General features: G+C 40.8%; 1 protein-coding gene across 2 annotated transcripts in view; it reads left to right on the top strand.

Moving 5' to 3' along the window:
* ANXA4 (annexin A4) overlaps positions 1-17,443 on the top strand; it is a 76,163-nt gene that overhangs the window by 45,833 nt on the left and 12,887 nt on the right. For both annotated transcript variants that reach the window (XM_081253493.1, XM_081253492.1), the window contains exons 5-9: positions 1,857-1,970; positions 2,843-2,933; positions 4,522-4,601; positions 6,187-6,243; positions 14,206-14,299. In XM_081253493.1, coding sequence (XP_081109619.1) covers positions 1,857-1,970; positions 2,843-2,933; positions 4,522-4,601; positions 6,187-6,243; positions 14,206-14,299 — 436 coding nt within the window. The remainder of the gene's footprint in view (positions 1-1,856; positions 1,971-2,842; positions 2,934-4,521; positions 4,602-6,186; positions 6,244-14,205; positions 14,300-17,443) is intronic.

The raw sequence follows: 17,443 nt of genomic DNA, 5'->3' as shown, positions 1-17,443 counted from the left end.
AGGGGACGCGGGTTCGTGCCCCGGTCTGGGAAGATCCCACATGCCGCAGAGCGGCTAGGCCCGTGAGCCATGGCCGCTGAGCCTGTGCGTCCGGAGCCTGTGCTCCGCAAGGGGAGAGGCCACAACAGTGAGAGGCCCGCCTACCGCAAAAAAAAAAAAAAAAAAAAAAAAAAAACTACAATGAGGTATCACCTCACACCAGTTAGAATGGGCATCATCAGAAAATCTACAAACAACAAATGCTAGAGAGGCTGTGGAGAAAAGGGAACCCTCTTGCACTGCTGGTGGGAATGTAAACTGATACAGCCACTATAGAGAACAGTATGGAGGTTCCTTAAAAAACTAAAAACAGAATTACCATATGACCCAGCAATCCCACTACTGGGCATATACCCAAAGAAAACCATACTTCAAAAAGACACATGCACCCCAATGTTCATTGCAGCACTATTTACAATAGCCAGGTCATGGAAGCAACCTAAGTGCCCATCGACAGATGAATGGATAATGAAGATGTGGTACATATATACAATGGAATATTACTCAGCCATTAAAAGGAATGAAATTGGGTCATTTGTAGAGACGTGGATGGATCTAGAGACTGTCGTACAGAGTGAAGTAAGTCAGAAAGAAAAAAACAAATATCGTATCTTAACGCATGTATGTGGAACCTAGAAAGATGGTACAGATGAACCAGTTTGCAGAGTAGAATTTGAGACACAGATGTAGAGAACAAACATATGGACACCAAGGGGGGAAAATCTCGGGGGCGTGGGGATGGTGTTGTGCTGAATTGGGCGATTGGGATTGACATGTATACACTGATATGTATAAAATTGATGACTAATAAGAACCTGCTGTATAAAAAAAAGAAAAATGCGGTTGATATAATTCCATTTTTCTGGGTTAAAAAATGTGTCTAATAAAAACTCATGGAGCTGTTTACACTTGAAAAAAAAAAGAAAATGGTCCTTTGTCCAAATAATTGCATTTCTTTTTAATCAATGAGCATTAAGAAATAATCATGAATGATCACAAGGATGCAGCTAAATGCCTGTTTAGAAGAATAGTAGAAAAATAGAACGGGGGTCTTATTAAAGAAACTATATTGCCTCTACATATGGAAATTTCTGCAGCTGTTAAAAATGTTGTAGGTAAATATTGACTTGGAAATACATTCAGGGTATATTGTTAAGTGAGCGAATACACTGATGTTGGAACCCCTTTACACTCTTAAATTATTGAGGACTTTTTTGTGGGTTACACCTATTGATGCTAACCATTTTAAAAATTAAAACTTAATTTAAATTAAGGACATTTAAAAATAGGTATTTGTTAACTTATTTAAAAAACTATAAAAACATATTAAATGTTAACATAAATAATGATTTTAGGAAAAATAGCTTTATATTCCAAAAGAAAAAAAATTAGTGAGAAGATTGCCATTCTTTTAACATTTTGCATATCTCTTTAATGTCTGCTGAACGGAATACCCTGGATTCTCATATCTGCTTCTGCATTCAACTTGTTGCGATATGTGGTTTTGTTTGAAGTAGGAAGGAAATCTGGTCTTGTACAGATAGATAGTTGGGAAAGGGAGGAGTATTTTAATAGCCTTTTCACATAACTGTAGATCTGTAGACGTACCGAGTAGCCTTTGGAAAGCTTCCCTGGACAACTGTGAGAGGATGAGAGTGTAAAGTCAGATCCCAGCGTCTTAGTGTTATTACGAAGATGGTTTCGCGCACACCAGCCCCTGAAAGGGTCTTGGAGACCCCAGCCGTCCCTCGACCCCACTGAGGGTGGCTGGTTTCCGCTACTGCAGCAGTTAAGCAGCGTGCTTTCTTGTGTCCCAGGACCTGATGGACGACTTGAAGTCAGAACTGAGTGGCAACTTCGAGCAGGTGATCTTGGGGATGATGACGCCCACGGTGCTGTACGACGTGCAGGAGCTGCGAAAGGCCTTGGTGGTTCGTGGTCCTCCCTTCCTGCTCTCGGTGCTGTTTGTGTAAATGCTGGCTGCTGGCGGGCTTTCTCAAGAAACAGTGATAGAGGCCTCTATCACTCTAGAGGGGAGGATAAGGCCTCCCCTCTAGAGAGTGGGAATAGGAGGTATAGGAGAAAGATTTTCCTGCATTTATGACAACTTGAAAGCACGACATTGCATTCTAGCCACTGTCATTTAAAAGTTGTTTCCCCAGAAGTTAAGGAATCATTTGTTCTTTCCTGTGGCTCACTGAGGACTGATTAAACCTGTGCTTTTGGTGTAGCTCCAGAAGCTTTCTTGCTGTATTAGCTACTTTTGAGATATGAAACTTTTGACTGACATCTTGGGGGCCTCTCGGTCTGCTCAGAACTGGTAAAGTGATCTCAGCCTCGCTAGATGCTGGATCCACTGTGCCCTACTCCAGGGTCTGACGATTTTTAATGACCAAGTATGAAATTCAAATACAACTACCCTCGTCCACCATGTCAATAAATACTCAGCCTCCTGGAAGGTTCTGGGCTAGACTCTGAAAAAACAAAGAGATAACGCCTTTGCCTGAAGATTCTGCCCTGCAAAGGAAAAGTACAGGGGAGGGCAAGGAAAGACAGCCCCCAGAGGGCAGAAACTGTCCCTAACCAACACATAGAAACAGCCTGTAAAGGTATGTTATGACTAATAATGATTATAGTAAACATGTTGGAATTTGGGTCGGACAGTTAAAAAGGAGCAAATCCTGTTGCTAGAACTTGGTGAGTTGTTTTTATTCTCTGCAGATTCCTGGTTGTATTCCTCCTGTGTCTGGGACTCAACTTGGTAAACTGACTCATAGCCCTCTCCTCTGGGTTTTGCACTTAGGGAGCAGGCACGGATGAGGGCTGCCTGATTGAGATCCTGGCCTCCCGGACGCCCGAGGAGATCCGGCGCATAAACCAGACCTACCAACTGCGTATGTAGCATCCTCAGTGGCCCTGGCTGAGGCCCTGTTCTCTGAGACCTAGACTAACAGCAGGTGGTTACCCACTGACACACTGACCATGAGGGATCCTCAGTTCCAAGCTCTGCCTTCAGGCAGATCCCTGTCTACACAAATGACTGTTGGCTTTTCAAGACTTCTCAGGGGCACCTGCCACTCTACTTAGGCTACCCAGGGTTTTATTACCCTGAAAGCTGGAAAGGGGTTCCGTATTATCAAGCAGAGAATCAAAGGTGCTTGTTCAAAAGTGGTGGTGCCATTGAATCTTAGCATTCCAGGGAATGGCCTGGAGGAGCAGTCTCGCCCAACTTCTTACCTTCAGACTGGACTGTAGGTCCTGCAGCCACGTCAGAGGGGTAGCCACTTACTCCCCTCTTAAAAGTCTCCAGGGCTTCCCTGGTGGCGCAGTGGTTGAGGGTCCGCCTGCCGAGGCAGGGGGCACGGGTTCGGGCCCCAGTCTGGGAGGATCCCGCATGCCGCAGAGCGGCTGGGCCCGTGAGCCATGGCCGCTGGGCCTGCGCGTCCGGAGCCTGTGCTCCACAACGGGAGAGACCACAACAGTGAGAGGCCCGCGTACCGCAAAAAAAAAAAAAAAAAAAAAATCTCCAGAGAACAATACATGCCTTTAAAAGATGCCTACCTTTTTACCCTAAGAATATAATAAAAATGCACAAAGGTTTAGATCACACAGTATTGCTTATATTAGTTTAAAATGTCCAACAGGTTGGCTAAACAAAATATGGTACACCCACACAATGTAGTCATCAAAATGTATATTGAAGGATATTATTAAATTACAATAAGTGGTATGGTGTATGGATAAGTGAAAAAGACAAATCATAAAATGGGATGCTATGATCCCATTTTTCAAAGAAAGAAAAAGAATATGTGTATATGGGGGGAAATGAGGAAGGATAGTCACCAAAATGTTATCATTGATTATTATTTCTGGGTGATTAGATTCATGATGAGGTTTTCTTTTCCTCCCTTCATTTTACTTAGTTATTTTTTCCCTAAGTTTTCTGTAATAAACATGTACGCTTTGGTAGAAAGAAAACAAAACAGTAAGAGTGTTTTGGTAAGTGTTCAGATCAGGAGATTCTAAACCTCGGGAGTCTGGTTCTAGCGCTGGCTCCCCACGTCTGCCGAATACAGGACTTCTCCCTGTGGACAGTCCCCTGCTTGTCCCCAAACACAGGTTCAGAAACCCCACTCTGTTTGCCTTTCCACGGGCTGCTTAGCTGCTTCTCTGTGTCACTGCAAACCATGTTCAGGACAAACCCCTGGACGGTAGGAACCACAGAGTGGGGATCACAGCCCGACCTTCTCAACTGCCCAATTCAAGGAAAAAGAGCATCTCATTTCCCCTCTAATGACAAGCTAAACTTATCTTGACCATTTTACCAGAGTTTAGTTTTTGGAAAACTGTGTGTGGGCTGAAAAACCTCACGAGGAGCTGCTTCAGTAGACAAGTCCTGAAGAGGGTGGAAGGCTCTGGGGTGTGACGCGGTGCCGGGCAGGGTTCTTTACTCTGATGTCTCTGATTTTACTCTCTTGCTAGAATATGGGCGGAGCCTTGAAGATGACATTCGCTCTGACACATCGCTTATGTTCCAGCGCGTGCTGGTGTCTCTGTCCGCTGTGAGTCGCTCCCTCCTTTGTTGGGGGGGTGTGGGTGTTATTGAGACACTTACTCTCTACCCACTTTTCCAGCCTTTCTCATCTTTTCAACCTCCCAAATGGGAATATTCGCCTGTGTTTTTCTTGGGTCTCTGTTATTTTATCCTCTCTCCTTTAAAGACTCTGGCTAGTCATGTGGGCCCATTTGTTCTCATTTATACATACAAGCACCTGATACATGCCAGGTGCTTTTCTGTTTGTTTTAAAGTTGTTTTTTCTTTCTTTTTTTTTATGTGGACCATTTTTAAAGTCTTTATTGAATTTGTTACAATATTGCTTCTGTTTTATGTTTTGGTTTTTTTGTCTGCGCGAGGCATGTGGGAATCTTAGCTCCGACCAGGAATCGCACCTGCAACCCCTGCATTAGAAGGCGAAGTCTTAAGCACTGGACTGCCCCGGAAGTCCCAGGAAGAGTAATGTTATAACAATATGTTAGATGAATTGAACCAGAGGCGGGGAGCCCAGGCAGGAGGTTACCTCGGTATTCCAGATACCATGAAAAAAGCAGGTCTGGGCTAGTGTGGGAGCAGGGGTGCCAGAAAAGAGAGATGGATTTGCAAGACATTTCACATGGCTTCACAATTTAATCTTTATCCCTAACCTCCTTCCTGAGTTTGAGACTCTCATTTCTCACTGCTTTTTGCGTGTTTCCTGATGGATATTCTGTCAGCACCTCAACTCAGTCCTCCTAAACTAAACCTGAACTCATTTTCCCTCCAAACCAGCTCTTCTTCCTGGCTCGTCTTTTTCTATTCATACTGTTGCTGTTCGTCCAACAACCAAAGCAGAACCCCAGAAATCATCTCAACTCCCACTTCGCTCTGTCTCTGATATTTACTTAATAATGCCAGCCTGTTTTTCTTACCTCCTACCCATTTTTTCTTTTCCTCTCAGATTTACCGCTGCAGACCCATGCCTAGATCATAGCATATTGAGACAGCACAGTAATAAAATAGCGTAACAAACCAGAGGAAAGTAGCCTGTTTTGCCATTCTTTGGCATTCCTCCAAGGCTTTAGTCCTGCCTTCCTGGTGAGCTGGTGTTGGTGAGGAATGGGGCACTTTCAGTTGCTCCTCAAGCCCCCACTGTTGGCCCCAGAGTCTCTTGATTCTCCTGTCTTTCCAGCTCCTATTTGGCAGAATTGATCAGTGTACATTTGCCAGTTAGGAAGGCATAAGTCAGCAGGGAAGACACGGGAGTGGGGGGAGGGGAGGAAGGAGGAGGGGACTGTCCCAGAGGGAGCGGTCACCAGGCCATATTTGTCCTCCTGCCCCTCCAACTGGCAGAGACGCCCACACAACATCAGGGAGCCACACCGAGCTTGCCCTCTGGCTGGTCAGCTCAGAACTCTGGGAATATCGCAAGCATGTTCAAAGACGTCTGTCCTTTCTCCCTAAGCTGGACTCAGGACCCCGTCTGTCTAATTACCATGTCCTTGGGTTCCCACACATTCTGTCTTATCAGAGCTTCCAAATCTTCATGGATCCTCTCTCAGTCTCTTTGGTTTGTTTTTCTCATGCTCAGGGTTTGTTTTTCTCATCCTCAGGGCGGCAGGGATGAAGGAAATTGTCTGGATGATGCTCTCGTGAGACAGGATGCCCAGGTCAGTAGAACTGCAGCTTCTTTCTTCTCTTTTGACAATAAGACAGACCCTAGTTTGTGGATAGTCCATGTATATTGGCCAGGCTGGAATATGTTACGAAAAAAGATTCCCACAGATGATCTTTAATAGCAGAAATTTCTTGCAGAGATACCTTGGGCTTGGGGGTAGTTTAGGGCATCATTTTATAAGCATCCCTGGGTTCCAGATTTCCTAACATTGCGACCATGGTGTGGCTGCCCCCACAGAACCATGGAGTGTCTTCTGAATTACTTGGAAATAAAGGGACCTGCCTTTGTTGACCTCTCACTTTTACTTCCCCAAAGAGAACATTTCATACAACCTATGTAAAACAGCTTGGCACAGCGGGTACCATGTTGGGTAAAACTAATACCAAACCCCAAGAGGCAATTGCTTCCCTGTTACCCAGCCCTCTGATGGCTGCCCTGGCACCAACGCCTGTTCTATTTACTGTGGCCAGATAACACTAATAATAGTAGCTAATAAAAACTGGGTCCTTACCAGGTACCAAATACTGTTCTAAGCTCATCACATGAAGTATGTCATTGAATCTTTGCAATAACCCTATGAAGTAAGTACTGCTATCTCCACCTTATAGACAAGGAAACTGAGGCTCAGAGAAGTCAAGTTCCTTGCTCAAGTTCACACAGATAATAAATGGCAGAACTGGGATTTGAGCCAGGCAGTTTGGATCTAGACTCTGTACTGTTAACCAAAATACAACCTTACAGAGAGATCGGTCCCATTCAGTACATGAGGTATTAACCACTAGGGATTCCCTAGGAAAGAACCTTTTACCTTCACTAGAAGGGAGAGGAGTTTATGGGTCTTAAGAGTTCTGAGGATTCAGGGAGGCCCATCCCATAAGGAGATACAGGAAATTGCCTTCAACCCAGAAGCTTTGAGGAGGGAGAGGTACTGAAAACACTGTATCTCCCGGATGCTTATGTGAATTTCAGCTACCTCAAGGTGAGCATTTTGGGGCATGATGGAAGGAACTTCCACAGCCCAGGTGAATCATGAATTTAAATGAAGAGTTAGCGAGCAATGTATTCCTGCCATATATATATATATATATATATATATATATATATATATATATATATACCCACTCTCACCTTTTTGTGGGTCTACTAGGTGCTAGGCATTGTGTTAACTACTTTACATTTCTTCCTTACAACAAATCTGTGAAGTAGATGTTATTACTTCTGTTTTATAGATTAGGAGACAGATGCACAGATTTAAATAACTTGTATAACATCACATAGCTGGTGGAATTGTGCTCTTTGAAACCAGGTCTGTTTGATTTTTTTAAAACCGTGCAATTCATATTATAAAGCTATAGTAATCAAAGCAGTATGGTATTGGCATTAAAACAGACATACAGATCAATGGAACAGAATACAAAGCTGAGAAATAAACCCATGCATTAATTTATGACAAAGAAGCCAAGAATATACAATGGGCAAAAGATAGTCTCTTCGATAAATTTTGTTGGGAAAACTGAACAGCCATAAACAAAAGAATGAAACTGGACCACTACATTACACCATACACAAAAATTCACTCAAAATGAATTAAAGACTTGAAAGTAAGACCTGAAACCATAAAGCTCCTCAAGAAAACATAGGTGATAAGCTACTTGATATGGATCTTAGCAATAATTATTTTAATCTGACACCAAAGCAAAAGCAACAGAAGCAAAAATAAACAAGTAGGACTACATCAAACTAAAAAGCTTCTGCAGAGCAAAAGAAACCATCAACAAAATGAAAAAGCAACATACTAAATGAGAGAAAATACTTGCAAATCATATATCTAATAAAGGGTTAATATCTAAAATACGTAAAGAATTCATGCAACTCAATAGCAAAAACCCAAACAATGCAATTTTTAAATGGGCAGAAGATCTGAATAGACATTTTCTCAAAGACATACAGATGTCCAACAGACACATGAAAAGATGCTCAACATCACTAGACATCAGGGAAATGCAAATCAAAACCACAGTGAGATATCACCTCACTCCTGTCAGAATGGTTGTCATCAGAAAGACAACATATAACGAGTGTTGGTGAGGATGTGAAGAAAAGGGAACCCTCATGCACTGTTGGTGGGAATGTAAATTGGTGCAGCCACTATGGAAAACAGTATGGAGTTTCCTCAAAAAATATATAAATATAAAACTACCTCATGATCCAGCAATTTCACTTCTGGTATTTACCCCTCAAAAATGAAAACACTCAAAAAGATATATGCACTCCTTTGTTCATTGCAGTATTATTTACAATAGCCAAGATATGGAAGCAACCCAAGTGCCCATCAATAGATGAATGGATAAAGAAATTGTGGTGTATATGTACAATGGAATAATGCTAGTCAGCCATAAAAAAGGGTGAAATCTTACCATTTGCAACAATGTGGATGGAGGGCATTATGCTAAGTGAAATAAGTCAGAAAGAGAAAGACAAATACTGTATGATCTCACCTATATGTGGAATCTAAACAGACAAACAACCAAAAAAAACAAGCTCATAGATACAGAGAACAGATTGGTGGTTGCCAGAGGCAGGGGTGGAGGTGGGCAAAATGGGTGAAGGGGGTCAAAAGGTACAGACTTAGTTATAAAATAAGTAAGTCATAAGGATATAATGTACATCACGGCGACTGCAGTTAATAACACTGTATTGCATACTTGAAAGTTCCAAAGAGAAAAAGATCTTAAAAGTCCTCATGATAAGAAAAAAAAATTTTGTAACTGTGTATGGTGCCAGATGATAACTAGACTCATTGTGATGATCATTTCTCAATACATACAAATATCAAATCATTATGTTTTACACTTGAAACTAAAATAATGTTATTTGACAATTATACTTAAATTTTAAAAAAGATACACACAACAAAAACCATGCAATTCAACGAATACTTGAGCGTTCTTCAAGGAGCACAGTTCTGCTTGGAAGTGACCAGATGAAAAGGTGCTTCCAAACAAATTTGGGCTGGGAGAAGTTGGAAGGAGTAGAAGCAGTAGAACTCAGAATAGGGTTTTTCTGGATCCTCCAAGCCTTACAAAGAGGCAAGGAATTTAAGAACTCCAGTCAAGGCTTCGGCTCTTCTTCCAAGATAAGACAGTAGGAAAACCTGGTCAACCTTCGCTCTTTAACATACGTCAGCAGTAACGGATATCTGCAAACTTTGGGTATTATAGCTGAATTTTGATGTAGGAAAGTAAATGAGTTTGAGATGAAAAGAATTATCAGAACAAGTGGAATTAGCTAGTAATCTATTATCAAAGGCAGAAATTTTAAAGTATAGAGAGGCTATTATCTAAAAGTCCAATTTTATCTATTCTTGGTATGAAAACTGCACTGAAGGAAATAGCAGGCAGTATTCAGAATTCCTACTTTAAAAAGAAATTTGTAGTATATTAATGCCACATTAAAATGCCCCTTGGAGCCTTTGTTAGAAGATGGCATTTGTTTGATTCCCTTCTGAAAAACAAACAAACCGGTAAATACAAAAATAGCGAAAAATCTGCATCAACACTGGAAACTGTGGAGGAGGGCCATTAAAATGCCAGATGGGCAGCAAAGCTGGGCCAGGGATGCAGGAGAGCCGTTCCTGCCCCAGAAAAGATGCTAACACACACACACACACACACACACACACACACACACACACACACACACACACACACACACACACACACACACACACACACACACACACACACACACACACACACACACACACACACACACACACACACACACACACACACACACACCTGCCCCCGCTGGAAATAGACACAGCGGCTTCCTGCAAATGGGGAAACTCCTCAGGGAAGACTTGGGCTGTGTCTCAGGTGCCTCCACTGGACCAGCAGCATGTCCTCCTGTTTGAAATTCATCCAAATGAAAAGTGAGGAGCTCAAAGAAGAATCCACTTCACCTTTTTCTGGGGGAAAAACCAGGTCTGGATATACTGTTCATCATTTCAAGATCAAAGAGCATGAACATCAACAAATCCCAACTCAAACACTTTGTGGTCTGTGAACAAACTGGGGCACAAAGGGAGGCAAACATGGGCTCACTGTATGGAAGAGACAAATTTCAGATCGGTTTGGATCCTGACACAAATGAGAGAACAACGGATTTTAATTAAACAAGAGCCAAAAAAAAAAAAAAGATGCAATGATAAAATAATGGAGATGAAAATGGAGCTGGATGAAGGGCAAGCAGAGATAAAGAGAGAGCTACATGAGTGGAGGAGAAGTGTTCTTAGGAACAAGGAAAGACAGAATCTAAATGTTTATTAGAAGCAGAGATGATCAGAAATGACATTGCAGAAAACAATCATTGTGGAAGGCAGTACGAAAAAATCTCCAGAGTTCATGGACTTCCCTGGTGGTGCAGTGGTTGAGAGTCCACCTGCCGATTCAGGGGACGCGGGTTCGTGCCCCAGTCCGGGAAGATCCCACATGCCGCGGAGCGGCTGGGCCCGTGAACCGTGGCCGCTGAGCCTGCCCGTCCGGAGCCTGTGCTCCGGAACGGGAGAGGCCACAGCAGTGAGAGACCCATGTACCGAAAAAAAAAAACTCCAGAGTTCAGAAGAAAAGGACAAAGCAATCAGAGAAGAGGAGGAATATAGAGGAAACACTGTGGAGATTAGAATCTCAACAAGAAGGGTGTGGACAAATTTGCCCTAAAATATATTTAAATATATAATAAATGTACAAATAAATTAAAGCATCTGGTCCTGGTATAAGAATAGGGAGAAGTCAATGGAACGATTAGAAAGTCTAAGAGCAGAACCAAGCCTATGTGAGAATATTCAGGAATACATACAGAATATATGCATTTCAAGTCAGTGAAGAAAACACAGATTACTTAGTGGAGCTGGGACAATTGGCTAACCATTTGGGAAACAATAAAGTTAGATCCCGACTTTCACCTGACATCGTAATAAACTCCAAATAGATTGAAATTTTTAACATAAATAAAAAAGTATAGTTAAATATTCTTTTTTAAATCTGGAGCTGGGAAAGGATTTTGTATGCATTTTCTTTTAAGGCAGAAACCATAAAGGAAAAGGATTGATAGTTTGGCTAAATTAAAAAAAAAAAAATGAACTGTCTTAGCAAACAATACCACAAACAAAATTATAAGATCAAATGATAGAATGGGAAGGAGTTTCACCTTATGTATAATAAGCTTAATATATAAAGTACATAAGTAAACTACAGTTTTGATACTATGAATAAGAATGCCCCATTTCTCAAAAAAAATGGTCCATGTATATTAACAGGCAACTCAAAAAAAGGAAAAATAGAAATGGCAGATACACCAAAAAATGACCAACCTCACTAGTTATTTTTTTTAATTAACACAAAAAGATACTATCTTCTACCCATTACTAAAACTTTACTCAAGTTCATTTGTATGGTATTTTACAAAAGTATCATTCTGTGACAGATTGAAAGTTCATTCCTTGCCCACATGTTCTAGTTACTATTGCTGTATTAAAAACCACCTCAAACTCAGTGACATAAAACAACCACCATTTTAGTATGACCATGGATTCTGTGGGTCATTAATCCACACAAGGCACAGGCGAGATGGCTTGTCTCCGCTCTGCAATGTCAGAGGTCTTAGCTGGGAAGACTTGCGTAGCTGGCGGTGACTCAAATGGCTGGGGTTGGAGGCTCCATCACTCATGTGTCTGGTGTCTGGGCTGCAGTGACTCAAAGGCTGGGCTCATCTGGGGCTTCGAAAGGATCTCTTACATGTGGCCTCTCCAGGTGGCATGGGCTTCCCAGAGCATGGCAGCTGCATTTCAAGAGGGACCATCTGGAAAGGCAGCACTCCACAAGAACCAAAGCTGCCTGACCTTTATGACCTAGCCTCAGAAATCAGTGTCACTGCCACCATGCTTTAGTGATTGAAGCAGTCACAAGCCTGCTGAGATTCAAGTTTGAAAAACACTGAATTAGATGAACCTTTTGTGCCCTCCCAGCTTTAAAATTCCACGGTGCTATGAACTGACTCTTTAATAGTGTGGGAATTAGAGAAGGAAGTGAAGAAACAGCTGAGTAGATGGAGGTAAGCCCAAGGAATGACAAAATGTATCAAGGTAGGGAATTTTGAGAAAATGAACAAGCCAGCTGCTGATTATAAATGAACAGTAGGGTTTAAAATTTTTTAAAATAAAATACATATAAAATTTACCATCTTAACCATTTTTTTTTTTTTTTTTTTTTGCGCGATAGGCGGGCCTCTCACTGTTGTGGCCTCTCCCGTTGCGGAGCACAGGCTCCGGACGCACAGGCTCAGCGGCCATGGCTCACAGGCCCAGCCGCTCCGCGGCATGTGGGATTTTCCCGGACCAGGGCACGAACCCGTGTCCCCTGCATTGGCAGGTGGACACACAACCACTGCGCCACCAGTGAAGCCCAATCTTAACCATTTTTAAGCATACAGTTCAGTAGTGTTAAATATATGCACATTGTTGTGCAGCCAATCTTCAGAACTTTTTCTGAACTTGCACAGCTGAAACGCTATGCCTGTTAAGCAACTCATTTCCCCCTCGCCCCAGTCACTGGCAACCATCATTCTACATTTGGGCTCCATGATTTTGATGCATCTAGGTACCTCATATAAGTAGAATTATGCAGTATTTGTCTTCTTATGACTGATTTATTTCACTTAGCATAATGTCCTCAAGCCTCATCTCTGCTGTAGCATGTGTCAGAATTTCCTTCCTTTTGAGGCTGCCTTGTATTCTATTGTGTGTGTATATACCACATTTTATTAATCCATTCATGTGTCGATGGACATTTGGGTTGCTTCTACCTTTTGGCTATTGTGAATAATGCTGCTTTGAATATGGGTATACAAATAACTCTTTAAAATCCTAACTTCAATTCTTTTGGAGATACACCAAGAAGTAGTATTGCCAGATCATATAGTAATTTCATTTTACTTTTTTTGAGGAAAAGCCATGTTGTCTTCTATAGTAGCTGCATCATTTTACATTCTCACCAACATAGCACAAGGGTTCCAATTTCTCCACATCCTCATCAACACTTGTTATTTTCTGTTTGTTTGTTTTAAATAGCAGCCATTGTAACGGGTGTGAGGTGTTATGAACAGTAGTTTTGATTTATCAATAATACTGTATAGTTAAAGGGAATTCCCTGGCAGTCCAGTGGTTAAGGCTCCACGCTTTCACTGCTTAGGGAGTGGGTTTAATGCCTGGTCGGGGAACTAAGACCCCACAAGCCTCGCAGCACAACCAAAAAAAACAAAAAACAAAAAAAGTAATAATATAGTTAAAGTAACCAGAATCAATTTCTTATATTTCTACCAGGTTGGAATATAAGCTATGACTAATGGGGTCCTGGTACTACTGTGAGACCTTCTGTAGTCTCAAGCAAATCACAGATCATTCCAGAGTGGTGTTGTCCAATAGACTTTTCTGTGATGTTGAAAATGTTCTACATCTACACTGTCTAGTATGGGTAGCCACTAGCCACAAGTAGCCACTGAGCACTTGAAATGTGGCTAGTATGACTGGGGAGTTGAATTTTTAATTTTATTTAATTAATTAAAATTCAAATAGCCACATGTAGTTAGTGGCTACTGTATAGGACAACCCAAGTCTAGGGCATTCCTTTTGGGTCTTAAGACAGAAACATGTAGTCCGCATGTAGGGAGCTGCTGGTGTTTGCCCTGACTCTCAGGGAGATATTATAGAGTCCCATTAGTTTTATACCTAAGGAAAAATCCTGAGTCATTTCCACTCACTGCCAACACCACTTCCACCGCCATCATCAACAAAATAAAACTAAGCTAACTCTGCTCTTTGAAGTTCTGGAAATATTTACATATGTCCTGGCACTTTCTCCATTGTGTTTTAAACTTGTGCTTTGTTTGGCTTCAGGACCTGTATGAGGCTGGAGAGAAGAAATGGGGGACAGATGAGGTGAAATTTCTAACTGTTCTCTGTTCCCGGAATCAAAATCATCTGTTGCATGGTAAGGCACTTGCCTCATTGTCTAAAGAAACTATTTGAAAGATAGTGAAAACTATATTACCTGTAATTGATAACCTTTTTCCCTTTACTTGGTACAAAGATCTAATTTTATTGAACTGTCTTAGATGTCTTACCTTGGAAATTTATGGGTGCAACAATATGCATGAGGGCCAATTGCTGAAAGATTAATTATGAATAATTAGCAGATATATTCATAGAAGTTTGGAATTCCTATTTGTAGGAAACTGATCTGCATAGTCAGTCCTTTTTCTAAAGCAGCTCCATTTAAATTTAGTTACATAAGACAAAATCTTTAGTACATCAGCAAGCAATAAAGTAGAAATGTTGGTTGACATTTATTCCTATTTAACATCCAAGTTGTAAACGCTAATAGAAGTGATTTTTTTTAGGGGGTATGTTGCATAAGATGAATAGTGGATGATTTCAGATTTTATTTCCTATGTGTAAAGTTTCTAATTTGCTTCTGATAATGCTAGTCTTTGTAATGTGATTTTAACTTCTTTGGGAAAAATGTACTATACGATTGTAGAATATTTATTGTCAGGTTTATTTTCTTCTTGTAAACAGCAATAAAGGTTTAATAAAATATTTCATCATTTATATAAGCTTTTGAGGTCTTTATGCTATATCCTAATTTTATAAACTCATCATGCCCTTATAATCACTCACAATTTATAAAACTTGTGGGAAATTTGAGAAGAATGAGTTTGCTAAATTGAAGACATGAAAAAAATGGAAAATTACAACACATTTGGAAGTTGCAATTATTTCAGATATTCCACAGTGACAGTAGGTGATTACTCCAGTTAATAAATGTCATGGGCAGTCATCAGATGCACCAACTTCTGACTCAGATCCTTATTTTTTTTTGCCTTCCCTTGCCTGATTACTAGTAAGGCAAATCTCTCCCTGGTGGTATTCTCCAAGAACTGCAGGTCCTCAGAAGCCAATTTAATGCAAATATATTTGTAACAATTTTCACTTCCAGGCATAAGTCAATAGTTGGGCAGTTATAAAACATTTGCTTGTAAGCCACTGGAAGAAAATCTTTTAAGCATTATTTGAATAAAGAAAACATCATAATTTTCTTACCAACCAACAATAAAAGTGAGGGTTCATAATAACTAAGATTTTGTTAATTATCTTCTAGGTGCAGTGCTAAGCATATTAAAAGCATTGTTTGTTGCAGCATCCCAATGAAGCAGCCATTATTTTCCCCATTTTACAGTGGAGAACACTGAGTCTTAGAAAATGTGACAATTAGATTTTTTAATTCCAAGCAGTATGCACTGAATAATTACATAGGAATAGAGAAAATCATATAGAAGGGGACAAGAGGGAAAATGGAAAATACTAGGGGTCCATTGAATTGAAGGGAGAGCTGAACAGCTCCAGAAAGACTAGAAATCAAGGCAGTTCTGGGGATCTCAGTAGAAGGGAGTCATGGATTTATTTCTAAGGCAGAGTTTCCTAAAATCTGGTCTCCATTAAAAATGCTGATTCTTGGACCCCTACTTCAGACTGGCTAACTTAGGATTTCTGAGAGTGACACGCAAGGAGTTTAACAGGTTTCCCAGGTGATTCTTATGTTCTCTGAAGTTAAAGATGACTCAGTGCTTTTGGCCATCCTCATCATATCTGCTCAGTTAAAAAATTCCCAGGAGAGTAAGACTGATTGGCCCTGGTTGGATGAACTGCTCACTCATTTGTTAGAGCTTATCATGTATGTTGGGGGGTAGGAGTGTTCCTGGATTGACAGCCCTGTGAGACTCACTCTGATGGGGGTGGAGTAGCATCCCAAAGAAGGCAGTGTTGGGGCTTCCCTGGTGGCGCAGTGGTTGGGAGTCCACCTGCCGATGCAGAGGACACGGGTTCGTGCCCTGGTCCGGGAAGATCCCACATGCCACGGAGCAGCTGGGCCCGTGAGCCATGGCTGCTGAGCCTGCGTGTCCGGAGCCTGTGCTCCGCAACGGGAGAGGCCACAATAGTGAGAGGCCCGCGCACTACAAAAAAAAAAAAAAAAAAAAAAAGAAGGCAGTGTTAAGAAGATACACAAAGCAGATATCCACTCTAAGAAGGCTCCAGAAGGAGGCAGCAAGAGAGAAAAATATATTCATAATATTAAAAAATACTTGGTAAAAAAGTATTTTAATTTTGTTAAATTTTAATTATGTTAAAGTCTATTAAAAGATGCAAGCAACTGTTACCAAATGTGACTAAGTTTTGAAAAGGTTGAGTTGCTCTAGTTATTTTTTTAATTGACAGATAGTTGATTAACAATGTGTTTGTTTCTGGTGTACAGCAAAGTGATTCAGTTATATGTATATGTATATATGTATATACATATATATATTCTTTTTCAGGTTCTTTTCCATTATAGGTTATTACAAGATATTGAATATAGTTCCCTGTGTTATAGAGTAGGACCTTGTTGTTTATCTATCTTATATATAATAGTTTGTATCTGCTAATCCCAAACTCCTAATTTTTCCCTCCCCCATCTTTCCCCTTTGGTAACCATAAGTTTGTTTTCTATGTCTTTGAGTCTGTATCTGTTGTGTAAGTTCATTTTTATCATTTTTTAGATTCCACATATAAATGATATCATGTAAAATTTGTCATTCTCTGTCTGACTTACTTCACTTAGTATGATAATCTCTAGGTCCATCCATGTTGCTGCAAATGGCATTATTTCATTCTTTTTTGTGGCTGAGTAATATTCCATTGTGTGTGTGTGTGTGTGTGTGTGTATATATACACACACCACATCTTCTTTATCCATTCACCTGTCGATGGACATTTAGGTCGCTTCCATGTCTTGGCTCTTGTAAACAGGAATTGCTCTAGTTTTGATGTGCTGAAAGGAAGATGAACATACAGGTGATCGCCAAGCTTATTAAGGAAACAAGGAGAAAAAAAAGCAAATCTCTCCAGAGGTTATCTCCACTTTATGTAGTGAAAACAGGGTCCCACATAAGGGAAATGACTTGCCTGATGTCCTCCAAGATTCACAATATTCCTTCCTCCTCTCCTCTGTTCCATTCCACTTGCCATATGCATCCTGGTTTTCACCCACATTGCTAATTAGTTTCCTCTTGAAATATGCCCAAGAATAATAGTATAG

The sequence above is a fragment of the Mesoplodon bidens genome, assembly GCF_964165515.1.
Source record: "Mesoplodon bidens genome assembly, chromosome: 14".
Classification (NCBI taxonomy): domain Eukaryota; kingdom Metazoa; phylum Chordata; class Mammalia; order Artiodactyla; family Ziphiidae; genus Mesoplodon; species Mesoplodon bidens.
The sequence above is the reverse complement of the archived record's forward strand: the minus strand, read 5'-3'. Positions and strand labels throughout refer to the sequence as shown.